Here is a 19,731-nt window from a genome sequence, read left to right on the forward strand (position 1 = left end):
TTACGCTCTACTAATGAGGATGTATCATAAGCATCTGTGGTGCAACCGAAATTATGCGTGTCGCTAGTTTTAAACTAACTTCTCTCAACGTAAGGTTTAGGATGGATTTTACACCCCAACTTACAATTGAATGTACGTTCTTCTGTTGCAACTGGCTGCAGAAGACCTCTGGAACCTTTTTTGAGCCTTTTGACAAAATAAAGAGACTCTTGTGAGGAACTAAAGAGTCCTAGACCTAACCTGAACTAGAACTACACCCTTCCTGAACAATTTCCTATTTTGCATATCCACTGCACTGCAGGAACTGTGACCATTAGGTGAAATAAGAGAAGTGTGGCAAACTGCATTACGGTTACATCATACATGCAGCAAAAGGCCAGCAACACAGTAAGCTTGGAGGAGGTTGAGGCTGAAACTGTTTTCTTCCATATAGTTTGTTTCTTTTTGTTAATATGATCATCAGTACTGCAGCAGAACAGAGTTTGATGAGGAGACTGATATGAATATATTCCAATACTTTCATCACTGGTTCTCACATGTTCTGCTGGTATCTCTGCCGTAAAGAGTTTTTTTTACAATTTTTTACAATTATGTTCCGTACGCAAAGCTTCAGCCCAATGGTTTGTATCTATAAAGGTTCCTCCAATGGAAATACACCTAAAAGTTTCTGATTTTGCGTGAAAGTTCCTGGTTTCTGAAAAGGCTCTTGCATTGGAAAGGTGACTACATTGGGCATGTTAGCTGTTAAAGGCCTCACAGGTGTATAAAGTCTCTCCCTCTGGAGCTGCTTTACATTTACTGGGAAAGGGGTTAAAGCATTGTGTGGCCAAATTCTTTCCTCTGAGTGTATTCACAGTGCAGGCTGCCAGAAGAGCCAGCACAAATGGAGACGTCACGCCCACACTGTGTCCTTAGAGGCTGAAAGTACGTGTGGGCTTTGGGATCTCCTCGGCTGGCCTGGCCGGCCGATAATCCGTTACCCCCCTTCATCCAGCTATTGGATTCTGAGAGGATTTAGGGCACCGTAGAGACTTGCAGGCAAAGTGCCTACATGCTGCAGGCTTTGTCTTTAGTTCCCTCTTAGAGAACACTGAATGGACCTCTACTGGTATGAGTGACAGGATATGAACAGCTGGAGGAGTCGGGGCGAACCAAACTGGTCCATGTGGGAGTGAGAACAAATGTCGAAAAAATATTGAATTTTGTGGAACAGTATAGAAAATTGTGGGTGGATCTTGCATTTAGATTACACAAACCAAGACCAGCACAACTAAATTTGAACCACAAACACAATTCCACTTGTCTTTTTAATGTTTAACTCTAATGTAATGTAGCCCTAAAATGCAGTTTCCTCCTTACACTGAAGAAATATATAAGTATATTTTATACCAGGATAAAATATCAAGTATATCAAGTATATCAGTTTCAGAAGACCTGATAAATCATTAGAACCCTTTACACTGTGATATTGATGCATCAGGAAAACACAAAATACCATCAGAGACTGGACGTCATTAGGACCCTACAGAAACCTTTAATGATATGATTTTTTCAGCAGGGGGGAAATCCTTTTTAGCACAACATCAAACTGATGGTAGCCTCTTTGTGTAGATACAGCCTGGGGAAGCATTCCAACCAGACTGCATTAAAGGTACTGTAAAGCACAGAGGTGTCAAAGCTGGTTTTCTTATAATGGTGTTTTTTTTTTTACAATGAACTCAAAACTGCCTCTGGAAACAATACTTTCAAAAAGAAACACCAAAAAGAAAATTGCAGCCTTTGAATGGTCTGTTGGTTTGACATTAAATTGATTAATATATGTTTAAGTCTGAGAAAACTTTCCAAATACTTTCTGGGGCTGCTGTAGACGGCTGACAAATTATACAAGAAAGATGAAAGTGCTACAAATATGCAAATGTAAGTGTATCAAAAAATATGAGCTGTTAACTTGGCTAGTGAGTAATCAAAATGTGTTATGTGCAACTTTGATTGATTTTTAATTAAGCTGTATGGAAATTATGTTGCATACAATTCACAACATGCAACTGGCTGCATGAAAGTTCCATCATGCAAAGTCAGCCAAACAAACTTCAGAGTGCATTGTGATGAATTAACACTGCTCCACAAAGCGTGCACCTGGTCATGCTTTATTCAAAGATGCCTCCTACTTCAGATCGTTTCCTAATCGCGGGGTTCAGTTATTTTTAACAAGAAAGTGCGAGTGTGATCAAACCATGATTCGAACTCACACAGCTCCTCAGCAGGAGGCCGCAAGTGTCCATGCTGATAATACAGAAACTTTTGTTCGGCTTACTTTGTCCTGAAACAGTGTGACTTTGTTTTGTGCCATGTCCTTGTTAAAAAGAGATTTCAATCTCACTCAGCTTCTGCTGTCCATAAAAAATATAAAGAGATTCTATCTGATAGCATCTTTTTTTCACAAAATCAAAATTATTTTTTTAGCACAGCATCCAACTGATGATAAACTCTTTGTGTAGATAAAGCCTGGAGATGAATTCCAACTAGACTGCAGTAAGATAGCATCTTTGTTGCAAACAACTGCTGAGATACAGAACCTTGAGGATCTGCTGACATTGTTACCAATAGCTTTTCTGTTACAATTAGAGAATAGTTGTAAACAAGCCCTCCATGGAGACTCCTGGGAGGAGCAGGTAAGGTTTCATCCAAGAAAGCACAATTGGCCCTTCTCTCTTGGTGGGAAAGATGGCCTATTTCCCTCTCTGTCTATTGCTCAGCGAGATGCAAGCCAACTGTTAACTCACATATCAGATTTGGGCAGCTCTCCTTTGAATGGTTTTCGTTGTCCAACAATGCAAAAAATTATATCTTACAAAATAAATCATCTTAAATCTAGTCAATACATCTGTTTTATTCTAAGACTGTTGTAATAATATTCTAAGATTATTTAACTTATTCCTAGGTGGGTTTTTTCCTGTCTTTTTTGCACATAATTCAGCTTGCTTAAATCAAAATGCAGATAGTTTTAGATATTTTAACATTGATGTTTTTGTTAACATTGATACAAGTAGCAGGAGAAAAAAAACTAGTTCTAAAATATGGTGTGTGTGCACTTCTGCAAGTCACCCTGTAAAGCCTGAAAGATGACAAAAAGTATTGGGACACACTTCTTGATCATTGAATTCAGGTGTTTCATTCAGTCCCATTTCCACAGGTGTATAAAATCAAGCACCTAGCCATGCAGTCTTCATTTACAAACACTTGTGAAAGAAAGAGATTTGAGCGTGGTACTGTAACAGGATGCTACTGTTGCAACAAATCAGTTTGCGAAGTTTTCAACTGTTAGTGGTATTACTGAAAAGTGGAAGTGTTTAGGAACCACAGCAACTCAGGCACAAATAGGCAGAGCACATAACTCATGCTCCAGTATCTGCAAGTCTGATGGACAAGTCTGGGTTTGGCAAATGCCAGGAGAACTTTACCTGCCTGACTGCATTGCGTTAACTAAAGTTTGATGGAGGGGGGATAATGTCATGTCATGGGGTTTCAGGGGTTAGCCTAGGCCCATTAGTTCCAGTGAAGGGAAATCTTAATGCTTCAGCAGACCAAGACATTTTGGACTATTCTATGCTTCCAACATTGTTGGAGCAATTTGGAGAAGGCCCTTTTGTGTTCCAGCATGACTGCGCACCGGTGTACAAAGCAAGGTTCACAAAGGTATGGCTGGGTGAGTCTGGTGTGGAAGAACTTGAGTGGCCTTCACAAAGCCCTGATCTCAACCCCATCAAGTACCTTTGGGATGAACTAGAACAGAGATTGTGAGCCAGGCCCTCTCATCTAACATCAGCGTCTGACCTCACAGATACTCTCCTGGATGAATAGACAAAAAGTCCCACAGATGCTCTCCACAATCTTGTAGAAAGCTTCGCAGAACAATGGAAGCTGTTATAGCTGCAAAGGGGGACTGACTCCATAGTATTTCCTATGGATTTAGAATGAAATGTTATAAAAGCTTCTGTAGGTGTAATGTGTACGTATCCCAATACTTTGTACATGTAGTGTATGTACCGAGTATATGATCCTAAAAAGACACAAGACTGTCAACCACAAATTTGGTTATAAATTATACTGTCTTTACAGCAGCAATGCGCACATTTAATAATGAAACACTTTATCCAAAAATGACCCTGCCTGTTATTTAGTTTGAGAGATTGCAATTAAAACTAATCTGTCAAGTGTTTATCAATGGCTTTATCAAATGCTATGCTAACTCATCCAACTCATCAGGATCTGTTCATGTATCACAGACAAAGTGACACAGTGTTGTACCAGTGATCAAATTACATGCTATATGTGTGTGGATAGTCTTATTTAAGAATCTGTGTCTGTTTAGAAGTATTTAGTTACATGATAGGATCTTGCTCTGCTGATGTAGAAGCTACAGTTTGACAGATAATAACAGCAACAGACTATTTGAGACATCATTCTAAAGTGTTAATTTAAAGATACAGTACTTGTGCTTGTGCTGTTAGACCAGCAATCCATGTTTGTTTAAAGGTACAATAGAACCGCATGCTATTGTTATGTATGTTGTGAATAACAGTGACATAAGCTACACGTAAGTCGTCAGATTCATCTGCTCAGGGAAGGTACACGAAGCAAAGATATACAACATTATGGATATCCATTTGTGTTTATGACTGAATGGAATAATATGTACATGTGTATACTATGAAAACAGTATACACATAGAAACCTATTTTTTTTATTAAAAAGATAAAAAAACAAGTAAGAACACATAGAAATCAGATGAATAGCCTCATAATATTCTTGCACTAGTCATAAAACTAATCAATATTAGATATTGTGGCTAGACTTAAGACAACTTCACTTATTAAAAGATTTTTTGCAGTGAATGTCATTGTGAGAGTGGCAGCTGGGTGATGGGTGGATTCACGTGTTGGAGGAAACACCTGTTAGCCCTGACCCTTATATCTAATGTAGGGGCTGTAGGTAGTGGATGGGAATAAGCTATGACTAAATACTGACAAAAACTGGTCAAAAAAAGGTCTGAATGTGAATGTGTCATTCTTGTCCGTATAAAATCATAAACATAAACTGCAAAAAGAACATATTGAAGAAAACTACTACTTTAGGTAGAAATGTGTTGCTTTCCTATAGGGAAAAATGATATATTCCAAATGTATTTATCAAATATATTTCACAACGCATGAAATGGCCAACAACATATTGTCGAAGTACAATTTGTACTTGTTATTATATATATTTTTCCATTTTATGTAGTTTAACAAACATTACAGGTATAATTAAATCTACAAGAGCTGAATAAACAGTACTAACCTTGTGTTAACCAATGCATGTATGCAGTAAGACAGTGCTCACACTACATGCATTTCAAATAAACAAGATATCAAATTGAAACTGAATCAAACTGAATTTTCACAGTGTATCAGCACTTGCTTTTGCTAAAGGTCATTTACTAATATAAAAAATTTAGACACTGGAATACAAATTCATTCAACAGTGCATTAGACAATTATTACTTTTATACATTTTCAAATGTATTTAATAAATATTTCCATGTATAATATTTCTTCATACATTAAAAAAAGCATATATTTAAAAATATATATATTTCATTATTATGGCAAGATATTTTGAAATATATTGGGTCACACTTTATTTGGATGGTCCCCCTATAGATGCTCTACAGATACTTAAATCACTAATAAACTTTCTGGTGATATTCAATTAATTATCAACAACATTATGGTTATGGTTAGGGTTAGGAATAGGTGTAGGTTTTGCCTTGAGGTTAGGTTTTGTGTTTAATGAATTTGTTCATACTGAACTTGAAGTTCAGTTTCATTTAATAGATATTTTGTTGAATTTTACTTAAAGACAGACTGAGCATTTACAAAGCATTTACAGTGCACCGTCCAAATAAAGTGTTACCATATATTGTGGTGTTTGGAATGTATTTTGGCATGGATTGCAATGTATTTGAAATGTTTTTCAGATATATAAAAATATATGTCCACATACCAACACATGGACAGCTGGGCTTCAGCATAAAAAATGAACAATTCGCCATGTTAACATGCTATTAAAGCATTAACATTGACAGTCCTGAATACCATTAAAATTCAATGTTTGTTATTTATATAAAAACATATATAATTTTTATATATTGTCTATATTCCAGTTCTGTGTAAATAGTTCCTTCAGTTACATTTATGTATTACTAAAACAAATTTTGAATCAAACTGAAACAATGAAAACAATCAAATTCGTTCTCAATCTAATCTAAGCAATCCAATCTAGCTGTTTGAGATGTTACCTGTTGAGGAGGAAACTATTGTCACTGCAGGTCAGAGCCTCCAGGAGGACCTTCTTCTCTGAGATGGCTGTAGAAGAGTGGAACTTCATCCAGATAAACTCCCACACGTCCTCGTCCATCAGGGACACGCCCGTGCAGTATACAATGTCTCGTACGTTGGGAGGGATCCTGCAGAGATCAAGTTCACATTAGCGTGCAGACGTACTGATGTTATGATCCATTTACTTTCTAAGACCAATTGACGCTTTTCTATTCCAATTAATGCAGACATTAGCATTAATAGTCAATGGTCTTCTGAGACTTGGTTTTGGTATCAGCACTGATGCAGTAAGGTGATTATACTCTGAAAGTGATGCAAGTAAACAACCTAAAAATGTAAATAAATGAATAGAATGTCTTCAAGTGCAAAAGACTCCTCATAAAACTGGCAAACAGTTGCCAGACTTCCATTCAAAAACTGTCATAAGACTGTGTTTCCATCAGCTCAGTACAAGACACTGAAACTCTCATTGCCACATCTGTAAAACAGATCTTCTGATGTGTATTATTTTATAGATGTAGGCTAAGAGCGTACAGGCAGAATGAAGCAGCAAGCATGACTACTCAGGAAATGTTGGAGGCAGACTCCTTATGTTCTTTTAGTGTCTAATATCACCATTATGTGTTTTTTCTTTGATAGATGAAGGTATGATTTAATTTATTCATTAGTTAACTTGTACCTTATGCCTTCAGTCGTTTCATTGCAATGGCTCGGCAAAAACAGAAACGCCTGCTCAGTCATATGTCTTCGTATCTAATATTTATCCAGCAAATGCATTTCCATTGTATTTTTTTCACCTTTCCTTTTTTACTGCCCTGTAAAACTGTATCCACCTGAAGCAAGTGTACAAACATTTATGCAAAGTTTGGTGATTCTATTCGATAATTGCACCTTTTTTCATGTATCAAGTTATGCATAAAAATAAGCTGATGGAAGTCTAGCTAGTTACATTGGGTAGACTACTTTGCATTTTGGAAAAGTGAACTTTCCAAGTGGAAATATTAGAAGCTCTTTCACACATAACTCTGATGTCCACGACTGATTCTAAAGATGCTAGCAGCATATGTGAGCAAGCAGAAGACAAACTAATTTTCTTGACCTTTGCCAAAAAACTGGAAAAAACACCAGTAAACAAAAGCAATATGTGCTGTAAAACATTCTTTATTGCTTGTCCTGTTGATCTTTCATTCAAATATTCACAAAAAAATCTAATCTTTTTTTGAAGTACAATGATTTAAAAAAAAAAAAACTAAATCTTATCAGGAAAAAATATTTTTTTCAAATCTACTGTTGTTGGTACAGCTAGAAATCCTTAAGAGTGAAACCTATCTAAAGCATATTTCTATCATATTTTACGTTATTGAGTTCACCTTGAGTTCACCATGAACACATGGTTGGATCTTTCAGAGGGACAATGATCTAAAGCACGCCTCAAAAACGCAACTCGGCACAAAAACGGTTCACTGACCACAGAATCAATTTTCTTGAATGGCCACCCCAGTCTCCTGACCTAAACCCCATGGAAAACCTGTTGAAGGAGCTGATGAGCAGGATCTGGAGAGGTTCTGTATGGTCTCAGATCACTTGCCATGTGTTTATATAAGAGAAAGTTCAGAGCTGTTATTCTTGCAAAGGGAGGCTGTGCAAAGTATTAAGTGAGGGAGTACCAATCCTGGCACACAGATTTGAGAATAATATTTGTTACATGAAAGATTTCATAATAGAATGTTTTCTTTTAATCATGGTACTTCAAATAAAGGCTAGAATTTTGTTAATATTGTGAATGAAAGATGTGCAGTTTTTCTTAGCCCATTTTATTCATGTTTACAAGGGTTGCCAATATATGTTCCAATAATTAAATTCAGAAAATAAATAGTAACTGTGCATTAAAATGTGCAGAAGTGTGTTCTCTATGCAGAGGATGTGTATTTAATGGACTTGGATTATCTGAAATGGGGGGGGCACCATGCCTGAAACCCCTCCTCTTTCCAATCTAACACCCTATATCTACCCATCTGCTATGTCTACCTTCCATTTCCTCTGAGGAAGCTTTTGCTTCCCAACCTCCATCTTATTCCTGTTCCTCAGTCCTGCCTGTCAATCCTGTCACCAGCCAAAAGGAAGCGTCCAGCCTTAAGAGGTCTTTGCCGTCCCTCAACAATAGTCTACTCTCATACTCCCACAAGGTATGGTCCAAACTCACTTAGTTTCACTTAGAAAGTCAATAAAACATAATTTGATCAGCGGCATCCAAACCTTTGCATATGACTGCATTTTACCTTGTCTTCTCTGTCTTTAAAGAACCTGAGAGAAAATCAAGCTGAGAGCAGTGGAGCGCGGCCATTTTCTGCATATAGTTTCTTTGCTTAGAGGTTTTTTCACTGAAACTGCATAATCTGCCTTTGTTCACTAAAACTTGTTTTACACTTCATCAAAGCCAGTGATGTTCAGACAGTCAGGCAGACAGTGGCCTACATTGTGAACAATGTGCTCTGCCCAGGACTGGCTGATGCTTGTTTGATCAATCTGCTGGAAATTGGCTGCGGCTGATGCTAACGTTTAGTTTGCTGGAGCACTCTGAAAAGATGCACAATTGCCCTTGTTTTCAACCACTTGAAAGCTTTCCATCTGGAATGAGTTTGTGTGGGTTTGTTTGAGGAGGAATTTGTATCATTCTGTGGAGCTGAACGGCATCACGCAAGTTTAAATGTTTACTGATGAGAGACTCCGGCTGAATAAAGGAAATGACTATGAGTGTGTGTGAGAGAAAGAGACTGATTGAAGACTCTGGGCCAGATGTCTATCTCTTCATCGCTGAATTTGCACTTTTATTTGTCCAAGCCTGGTGACCGTTGCACAAATATAGCGTGATTAGTGGGCGGTCCTATTTGTAGTTTACCTGATTTAGCATAAATTTACGAGCATGTGCTTTGGCCACATGAAGTCACATTTTTAGCTGTGCCCTAAGTGAGAAACAGAGTGACATAGAGACAGAACTGAGAGAGAGAGAGAGAGAGAGAGAGAGAGAGAGAGAGAGGGGTAAAGGGAGAGGAGGAAAATTTCTTTCCAAATGTGGTCATCCTAGTAACTCTAACATCATTAGACAGTACAGCCACATTAAACAGTCTTGTACATGCCTCCTGAGGTATTTAGTGCCCCTCTCTTGCTGACTTGCCCCAATTTCAGGTGAAGCACTCTCAGAAGGATAAGACTGTTCTCATTTTTCATGCACTCTAAAATCATAAACCATGTTTCAGCTCTTTGACTGCTGCCTTAGCATGTTTCATCACAGGGGAATATATTTGCACAGTACAGGTAAGACTAGATCCAGCTAAATGTAGAGACACAGCTGAAAAACCCTCCTAGATCAGCTTTGTAGCTAAAATACACCCCCATATATCTGATAGTAAAGACAACTGCAAAGATAACAAGATATACAAACATCAATTCCAAAAAAAGCTATTGCAAAAAATGCAAATAAAATGCAAATCACTGATTTTGAAATCCACTTAAATGCAAACAGTACAAAGGTAAGATATGTCGTATTTTATCTAATCAACTTCATAGTTTTTTGTAAATGTAAATACACACTCTTAGATTGATTCCTGCAGCAAGTTCCAAGTTGGAACAGGGGCAATTTAAGGAAAGGAACATTGTGAAACAGGGGCTGCAATCATGATCAGGTATAAAAGCAGAATCTAGGAAAGGTATTAATGAGTAATCCAATAGTTTAAGATGAACGTACCTCAATGAGATAACACAGGGATTTTAGGTATTTCATTGTTTACAGTGCATAATATCATTAAGAGTTTCAGGGACACTTAGAGACACTACTTTGCAGAAATGGGAAGGCTGAAACAACTGAAAGCCATCAGCTCTTCAATCTCTCAGACAGCACTGCACTAAAAATCACAATGCTTTCGTGATGGATACCTGTTCATTACTGCGTCCATAAAGGACTGTTTTAGACTGTGCAGTGGAAGCCGTTTGTCAACAACATCCAGAAACATCACAAAGTTCTCTGCACCTGAGATCATCTGACTGATGCACAGTGGAGACATGTATTGAGATCTGATGAGTCAAACCTTCAGGTTGTTTATAATGAACATTGTGTCATCCAGGCCAAATAAGACAGGGTTCATTCAAATTGTTCAAAAGCCTGTCTGTCATGGTGTGGGGGGTGTTAATGGGCAACTTGCACAATTGTGAAGGCACCATCAAATTTAATGCAATATGTTGCCTTCTAGTTGACATCTTTTTCAGAGATGTCCATGCTTATTGGCATATAATGTAGGGTGCTTGGCCAGATGGAGAACTGTACTTCTGTCTACAGCAAGGAAGACACAAGTGTTACCCACTACATTATACATACATAGGAATGCCCTGTATGGTTGCACAGATGATGACTTGTATAATGTAAGAATGGCAGAAAATTCCACTATTAAATCCAGATCAAGTAGTGTCAAAAAACATCATAAAGATCATAAAGTAAAACATCAAATATTGTATTTTGTACTGTTTTAATTTTCTAAGCAGGTAAAGCAGAATGTACTGATTACCTTTTCCTGTTTTTATTAGCATTTCACATCTTTTCACAACCTCACAACTTTTTTGGAGGTTTGTATACTATGGTCCTGACTCTCATTTAGACAGGAGTGTTCAAAATCCATCCAAAAGGTATTTTCATGGTATTGTTAATTTTATCTATTTATCTCACTCTATTTAAAGATAACTCACCTTAAGCTAGAGTGCAACAAAAATGCAGATTGAGAACAATCACCACAAGAAGACTGAAGAAGCGACACAGTAATGGTGTGTTTAGATCTGTTGTTTGGTTCTCTTGCTACAGAACAAAGTGGGAAATGATTTTGTTAGGAAATGCATTTTAGTTCTGGTTCACTTAGGGTTTACAATGACATACTTTACATCAAACAAAAAATCATATGCAAGTAAAGTCACAATTGATTAGACAGATTTAATGATGTACATTTGGTGACCTTTCAAAGCCATGCTGTACTCTGGCCTAACTGAGCTCGTAGATTTTATATATGTCTTGTTTTATCTCTGTCTTGTCATATTCCAAAGCAATAAGCCACAAAAGTCAGGGGGTTACCATGGCTTTTGCTGTGTGTGTGTGTGTATGGAATAATTTCCAGCAATCTTCAAAAAAGTGCAGACATAGGGCGCACTATTGGCAGGGTAATAAACAAACAAATATTGACAGTCCTCTATGAGGTAGGACTCCAAGTCTCCTTGATGACTCCTTGATGAATGCGCACTCCAAAACTTGAGAGTTTGTGTTCAGTAACCATAGAACAGTTAAGACTTTTTAGCTTAATGAAGAGGGCCATGGATATTTTACAATGCCTTTGAAAGTACCCCAGTCACATTTTAAACTGACACTCTCTGTTTTCGAATTACCAATTCAGAGCTCAAGAGGAAACCATATAATGCATCCACATGTCAAAACAGTGTCAGAAACTTGTCTGTAGAGAAGAGATGACTGTTCAGTCTGTGTTTAGTTGTCTTTGGTTTATACTTCAAACTAACCGCACCTCAGTTTGTTGGAAGCAGACCGAGACCAAACTCTACAGGAGGTCTTGTTCAGCTTATTTGTTGCGCACCAGGGTTCGCATGGCAGCATTCTCACTTGTTCTAACAAGCTGCACTAACAGAACAATCGTATCAGGGTTTATTTTAACCGACATGCTATACTGTATATATATGGACACTATAGCAAGATCTTCAAGAAGCTCACAGGCATCAAGCTCAAGTGTGCAGCAACGCAACAAAGATTTTTAGATGAAATTGTACATAGTCGGTGTAAGTAACATAAGCCAGTAATGGAAGCATATAGACTTTGTAAGGTCCATACCCTGGAAAACTGAATTTTCCTTTTTTTTTAAAAGTAAGAGTTCGATGTATTTTGTAAACACTGCCAACTATTTAGCCTACTCAACAGTTAACAGTCATAAACATCAAGGTAATTTTAATACACAATTTCTATTTATTTACTGAATTTAACATATTTGAAGAAAATGAGCATGAAATATGAAATGTGACTTCAGAAAGTAACTTCTGAACAAGCCATATTTTATGTTTTATTTTTCCTCGGTTTATTAAATTCAACATATAAGCAGTAATAGGGTATTAAAATGTGCAGCAGTGTAGAGGATTTGTCACTTTCACTTCAAATCCACAACACGTAATTTGACCAGGTGTGCCAAAACTTTTACATACAACTGTAGCTCCACCCTTTCATGCTGAAGGTGCCCAGCCCTGGACCTGTAAATCTACCACTCTGCAGAGTGTAGCTCCAACTCTAGTCTAAAACAACTGATCCAGGCAATAACGGCCTTCAGGAGCTTCTGAATCCTAACGCCAGTTGTGTTAGATCTAAACTATCCAGATTGGAAAATTTCTCAGACCACAGTTGAGCAGCCCTGTTATAAGAAGTGTTTTAGCTTAGATTGCTTTTTGAAGGAAGCATAATACAATGCAGCCTATCACAACAGAGCTCATATACATATATAAGGCTTAAAGGTACAGTAAAAACAACCTGTTTGATCATTAGGAGTAAAAAGAGGTTGAAAATCTTTATGTAAAAATAAACTACTGTACATAAAACCAAGCAAATGTCATAAGGGGACACAAAATAGGGTCCTTGACATGCCTTTTGGGGCAAGTGTGCAATCATTTAGGCATGCAGTTAGCACAATGCTAAAGCACAAATACTTATTAGCTACTTTAGTTTTGTAGCTCAAGCACAAAAGAAGTGAACCAAACAGATCTTGGCTGGACGACTACATTTGGGGTATAACTGTGCAAATTTGAATGTTTTGCCAAACTACAAACTGGGACCGACATGAGACAAACCCAGAAATGTCTTGCTTTGTGTCAAATATTTGTCTGTTGTCTTTGGCACAGAAGAAAGAGATAACTTTTAGCATTTTGTCAGAAGCTGAAGCTCGGTGTAATGGAGGCCCAGAGGATTTTTTGGAGCTTAGTCGTGGCAGGGGCTCAGTTGGGGATGATTGCTGTGTTGAACATCGCCAAGGTCAAGTGCCAGCTGACGTCAGCTCAGGCGGCAGGGATTTGCTGGAGCATGAAGCTTGTCCGTAAGCCTGAGGTCAGGAGCTCAAGGCTATAACTGAGAGGAGTCTCTGCTCCAAGATAAAGGGATTGAGTGAATCACAAAGCTACTTATTCCTCTTTTCTGTTCTGTGAATAGCCAAAAAAAACATATTTAACACACTAAGAACAGTCTCAACAAGTGAGCATGGTGTTATTACTCATGCAAAAGCCTTAGAGAGAGCAGGTTCTTAGTTTAGCTATACATATCTACATTGCCCAAAGTGTGTTCAGTGATCCTTTCAAAGTGTTTGTGTTTGTCACCGTTAACTGACTGAAATCTGCCTTCAGAGTAGTTGATATGCATGCATGTCTGTGTTTGTCATAGTGACATTGATCAGCATGTGGAACTGGCACTTTCTGAGTGCTACTGTGTTTCCTATCACTGTATAAAATAAGCTCCATGCTGCCTTTATTGTTGGATGCAATTTGCATCGCTATGGAGAAACTTGTTATTGATTTAATCAGAATGACAATAAAAGGCAAGTGACGTGTGAAATATAAACATAGTCATGTGTTTGCTTGTTCAAAATGACAAAAAACAATAAACTGTATCTATCAGTTTTCAGCTTTGCTAGTTCTTTACATATTAGAAACACAAATGTATCAAAATTGCATCAACAGCATTGAGAAATCATGTTATTAATGATGAAGAATGATTAAAAGTGTCTGTTTTTTGATCCATACTAACTACTGTTTTATTAAAATATATTAAAGAATATGAATAAAAGCAGAAAGAGAATACAGGCCCTCAGGACTTAAATGGCATTAGGGGGGTTAATACACACAGAACATTTTCAACAAGTGAGTAAATTCTGTTTTTTTGTTCATGCCAAAGGCTGAGACAGAGTAGCAGACTTTTACTTCATTAAGGAAAAGCCTATGGCTGTTTGGTTTCTAGAGCCATGGGAATTGTAATAAGCTGGAAAATAGACACTTTGGCCAATACAGATTAAGCCTACTCCAAGACCAGAATGGATTTGTAATGAAGAATTTCTATTGGCAGTGTGATTTGTTCTGAAACTAGGCTAAATATGTGGCAAGAAAATTGGCCTCTTACTTTGGTCTAAAGGGAGGAGTAAGATGACTCTTAAACCTGCCAGTTATTGGAGCGACTCCATAGTGGAACAGTAGCTGCATGCTGAGATTTGCAGCAGCAGTTACCATACTTGAAGAAGGTTGAAATCTGAGAATTTGGTTTGATGCTGTTTTATACTGTTTCGTACATCTGGGTTACTTCATTTTATTTAAAAATCAAATTCAGTGCTTTTTAATTCTTTTTCAAATATCAGCCAAAGAAAAATACCACCATGCAACAATGTATACAAACTCAAATATGGCACATAGAGACTCACTGGCTGCTTTTTTAGGTGCATCTACCTCGTATCTACACTCATTGTCCATTTTATCTGCTTCACTTACCATACAGATCTGTCCAAAATGCAATATAGACCACATTCAAGAATATTATTTTTTATGATATACATTGTTGGGAATGGACTACATATACTAGAAACAATGCTGTATTATTATTAATACCATTTTTATTAGAGAAATAAAGAAAAATATGTTTTTCATTCAGCTATTATTCTTTTAAATTTAAACTTAAACTTAAACTTGTTATACTCAAAATTGTTACAACATTTTGAAACTTCAGTTCCAGACTGTAGTCCATCTGTTTCTCTGCATCATCTGACCCAGGATGCCCCCTCAGGACCACCACAGAGCAGGCATTTTGTGGGTGGCAGATCGTTCTCAGCACTGCAATGATGCTGACATGACATTTACACACTGAGCATGATTTATTTATATTGATTTATTCAAACGACAATTAATTAATTAGTGCACATGTATAACTGGGGTTACCTTGCACACGAAACGTGATTTTTTTCAAAAGGCAAAATAGCAACATTATTTTATACACCTTCTGATTTCACCAGCGATATGACTGATCATTTTTATCTCTGGTGTTGCCATGGTAACAGCCAAGCTGGGATGCATTTCCCCAAAGTGTCATTGAACATCTACCATAGTTAAATGACAGAGAGAATGCCATTGGGAACACTCTCTACAGTTGTTGCTCACCGATGCTTTCCGGAAATGCACTCCTGTTGGATAGTCTGCGTCCCAGCAAATAGGACATTTTCACAAATGTTAAAAGGTTTAGTTTGATTTCTGCTGTGTGACGAATGGTATTATGGAGCCTAAAAAGATCTGAGTTAAATGCGGCAGCAGTCAATAAGTTTCAGCTCCTGAATGAAGCAACGAAACTCTCCATGCTACCTTCACATTTCCAAAATGTCCAGTGTCAGTTTTCCAGTTTTGTTAAGAGCAATGGATGCCTTTTTGCACTTGAAGACATTCTGCTTGTTTTCTTTTTTCATGGGGCAAATCAGATGAAATTCCATTAAGATAGCATTGTGTCCAATGTAAATAGTTTTGATACAGAAATCTGTATTTGAATATGTGGCATGCGCCTGTCTCGTAGGCCTTGATGATGGCCATGAGAGCTGGCAGGAAGCTCATAAGAAACTCTGTGAAGACAGCAGGGAGAGGATGAAATACAGGGACACAAAGGGATACAAGGGAGACAGGGCGAATCCTGAGTCCTGCCTTCTGGGCAGCACCTCTGGTCCTGCAGAGAGGCCACTTAAATTTGCCTCTGGTTCGATCCAGGTGGACGAGCTGAAGAACAGAGGCAGAGCAACAAGCTCTTGTTCCCTCTCGGCTCAGGTGCTCATGCTGCCCTTAATGAGAACTAGCTGATGCTGATCTGACAATGGCAGCATGGGCACCAAGAGAATGGAACGAGCAGCAGCAGCAGCAGTGAGAGGCTGATAAGCTGAAAATCTTGGTTTTGGAGAAAAAACCCCCGAAAAGTCTTATTTTGGAGCCACTGAAAAGTGGCCAGCTGGTGAGATTTTGGATTTGCTTGGAGTGAAAAATAAAGTAAAAAGTCTGCTGTGACCTTCAACCCTGTCTCAAGTGTCCTTCTTGAGCCTGGGGTAGCACAGGATGTGCTACAGAATATTTCTAATTTTCATGTTGTTTATTGTCATTGTGTTTGGCCTTCAGTGTGAATGTGCTACGCTGGGTGGATCAAACACAATGCCACTGGAATTTTTAAACACTGCGTCCATTTATTGCCCACTATATTGGACACTACTATGTTGTTGCCCCACCGTGTAGATGTAAAGTCAGAGGCAGTAGCAGCAGCCATTCCCTAGTCAGTGGTCACAGAAGACTGCCCACAGGATGCTGCTGGCTGGATGTTTTTGGTTGGTGGTCTAGCAGAAACACTGAGGTGTTTAAAAATTCGAGCAGCACTGCTGTGTCTGATCCCCTCATATCACCACAACATGCACTAACACAGTGCTGAGAATAAACCACCACCCAAACAATACCCACTCTGTGGTGGTCCAGTGGGGGTCCTGATCACTGATGAACAGGATAAAAGAGGCTAACAAAGTATGCAGATAAACAGATGGACTACAGTCTGTAATTGTAGAACGATAAATTGTGGTAAGAGAAGCTGATAAAACGCATGAAGGTATACAAATTTAATACCTGCTTTTTCCCGCTTTTTAGTGTGCTTGACGTATTATCAGTCCTGTCATCCTCTAGTCCTTTATGAGTGGCCAGTTTCTGGCCACAGGGATGCTGCTGACTGGATATTTTTGGTTAGTAGGTTATTCTGAATTTGTTTAATACACACAAGAACCCTTTTCAACTCAGTCTTCAGACATCATCTAAGAATTTGACATCTTTACTAGAAAAACATGAGACATGTTGAGACAATTCATGACCTTTCATTTTCTATTAGTCCATTTCCATAGTCTATTTCAAGGCTTTATGAGAGTTTAAGGATTCATGGGAACTCTAATTAATTCAGTTCAAGAGAATGCAACTTCTGTTAAAACAGAATAGAACTGTTACATATTTTGGGTAATAGGGACAAAAGCGTTAAGCCTCAAAACCCATTTTCCCCCTCAGTATGCAGGGTCTGATGAGTATGGCATCTGTAGTCTGGTTCATACATTTATGCATACAGAGAAAACCAGAACATAAATTTATAAAGATTTACCACCTTAAATAGATTGTTTTACACAAGACATGCTACGTTTCAGGCCAGCAGCAGACAGCAGACTTCAAAGTCCCTTTAAAGTGTGCAGTGTAAATGTTTCATGTTATTTCTGTTATGCCTGTCATGTTATGTTTTTTATATCATGATTGTTGCAGAATGAAGGTAAACATGCAAATCAAGGTGAAATTTCCACTAGAAATATACAAGCGAAACAAAGCTAGAAGTGCCTAAACCTGTAGCCCATAAAAACATCATTACTTTTGTGAAATAGCAGTAGTAAAATGTAGTCAAGACTACTAGAGGCGAGTTCAAGTGTAAACTAAGACCAGGAGAGGCTAAGACTGAGCCAAGACGGAGACCAAATTGAGATTTTTTTCAGAATATAAAATTTAAAGAACTAAAGAAACCGAAATGTGTTTGTAGCTCATTGTACGTTCATTATCATTCATTACTATTATGCATGATATACATACATAAATTATACTAGATTTTATAATACAATAGACAAAATAGACCCTATAGTGCCACATATTAAAAAATACTATAATCATAATAAATCAACAACTATGATTTTATTCGATATTCTACAAACTGCACTGCACTAAAGCCAATTAAACAGGCAGTTTGTGATGAAAACATGTTGCTAATCAGTGCTCTTTAAGTACGATATGCAAAAATGAATAAAATTTCATTTAATTATTATTATATTATATTATAGTGTTTGTCCAGCTTTGCATTGTAGGTTTTGGAAGAAAAGGATTCACCACCTAAAGTCGTCTGAATATAAACCAAATGACATTGTAGTAATATTATTCTGATTTGCTCTTATGGGGGAACCAATGAACATCAACAAACAAATAAGAGTTAATATTTCCTGGAAAGCTCAATTAGATCCTCAAAAGATTTTATTTAAACATGTAAATTCATGTAAAATATGTAAATGTTTCATTCATTTTAAAAGTATGGTTGATATTCATGAAATATCGAAGATTTTTATAGTCTCCAGTGACCTGGTCTTGAGAACAACTTCCAAATTCTCCTTACCCTAAGACCAAGATTAGAGGGAGTCCAAATGATGTTGAGACTGAGACAATTCAGAGACCATTCATTTTCAGTCTTGAGAGAGACCCCGCTTGAGTACTATAGCACTTAATAATAATGACTGCAGTAAAAGTAAAAGTGCCTTTTGCAAAAACAACTTGAGTGGAAGTACAAAAGTAGCAGATCATAAATCTACTTAAGTACTGAGTAATGTATAGAACTGCAGTGGAACTTCTTAGTCTATCCAGCATCTATCAGCATGGCAAGTGAAGTTTGTTAGACACTGTTCTTCTCTTTATGGGTCCTTTTGGTTTAAAATAGAATGATTATGCTCCAAAGTGAGAGGTGGGAGCAACAGTAAAGCAGCCCAGGAGTCCACATACTATAATGACTATAATAGAAAGAAGTACAAAGTAATACACTTAATATAATAATATTAACATTTAAACATACTCAGGAAACATACTCAAGGCAAATCCATCTAAATGTTCCTTCAGTGCAATGAGTAAAGGGACCTAAATACTACCTACCTCTGAATAAAACTGGCACTCTCATGCAAAATGCACAATATTTTATAGCAACAGGTCCAAATGTGTGTGTTGGCCAGGATTTTTTCATCATAAAGGGAGAAGAACAAAGCTTAAGCTAAAATGTGCCCATTCAGACAAGCTGCAATAAAATTTTGTTTATTCTGCTGCAGCGTGTGTGGTGTTTTACTTTCTCAGTATTTTGCAGTGATAAATTACTAATTTTTCAAGCTTATTTTAAGTGTCTTCTTGAAACAGACAGAAACAGGAGTAACTGTTGGTAGACTATGAATACAATGCACAAAGACATGAAAAACCAGAACATACATTTAAAAATATTTATACTGCAAGAAAATATGTCTTTGGTAGGTGAAGTGATCTTAAATCTACTTTTAGATTTATGTTTTTCTTTTTTTTGCTTGGAGTAATTCAAATCAGTAAAATGATCTCATTATATTGGTAGATAATTATGTTTATTTTAAGAGATATGCTTGAAACCAGCAAAATAATTTGCCACTGTATTGGGATCGTTTTTACTTAATAACATCAAAAAAGTAAGTAAGGGAAA

At 37.4% G+C, this 19,731-nt stretch overlaps 1 protein-coding gene across 2 annotated transcripts in view; it reads right to left on the minus strand.

Moving 5' to 3' along the window:
- Positions 1-19,731, minus strand: part of LOC108433189 (thyrotropin-releasing hormone-degrading ectoenzyme) — a 358,559-nt gene that overhangs the window by 17,858 nt on the left and 320,970 nt on the right. For both annotated transcript variants that reach the window (XM_037542868.1, XM_017707605.2), the window contains one exon: positions 6,341-6,508. In XM_037542868.1, the coding sequence (XP_037398765.1) occupies positions 6,341-6,508 (168 nt within the window). The remainder of the gene's footprint in view (positions 1-6,340; positions 6,509-19,731) is intronic.

The sequence above is a fragment of the Pygocentrus nattereri genome, chromosome 1 (genome assembly GCF_015220715.1).
Source record: "Pygocentrus nattereri isolate fPygNat1 chromosome 1, fPygNat1.pri, whole genome shotgun sequence".
Classification (NCBI taxonomy): domain Eukaryota; kingdom Metazoa; phylum Chordata; class Actinopteri; order Characiformes; family Serrasalmidae; genus Pygocentrus; species Pygocentrus nattereri.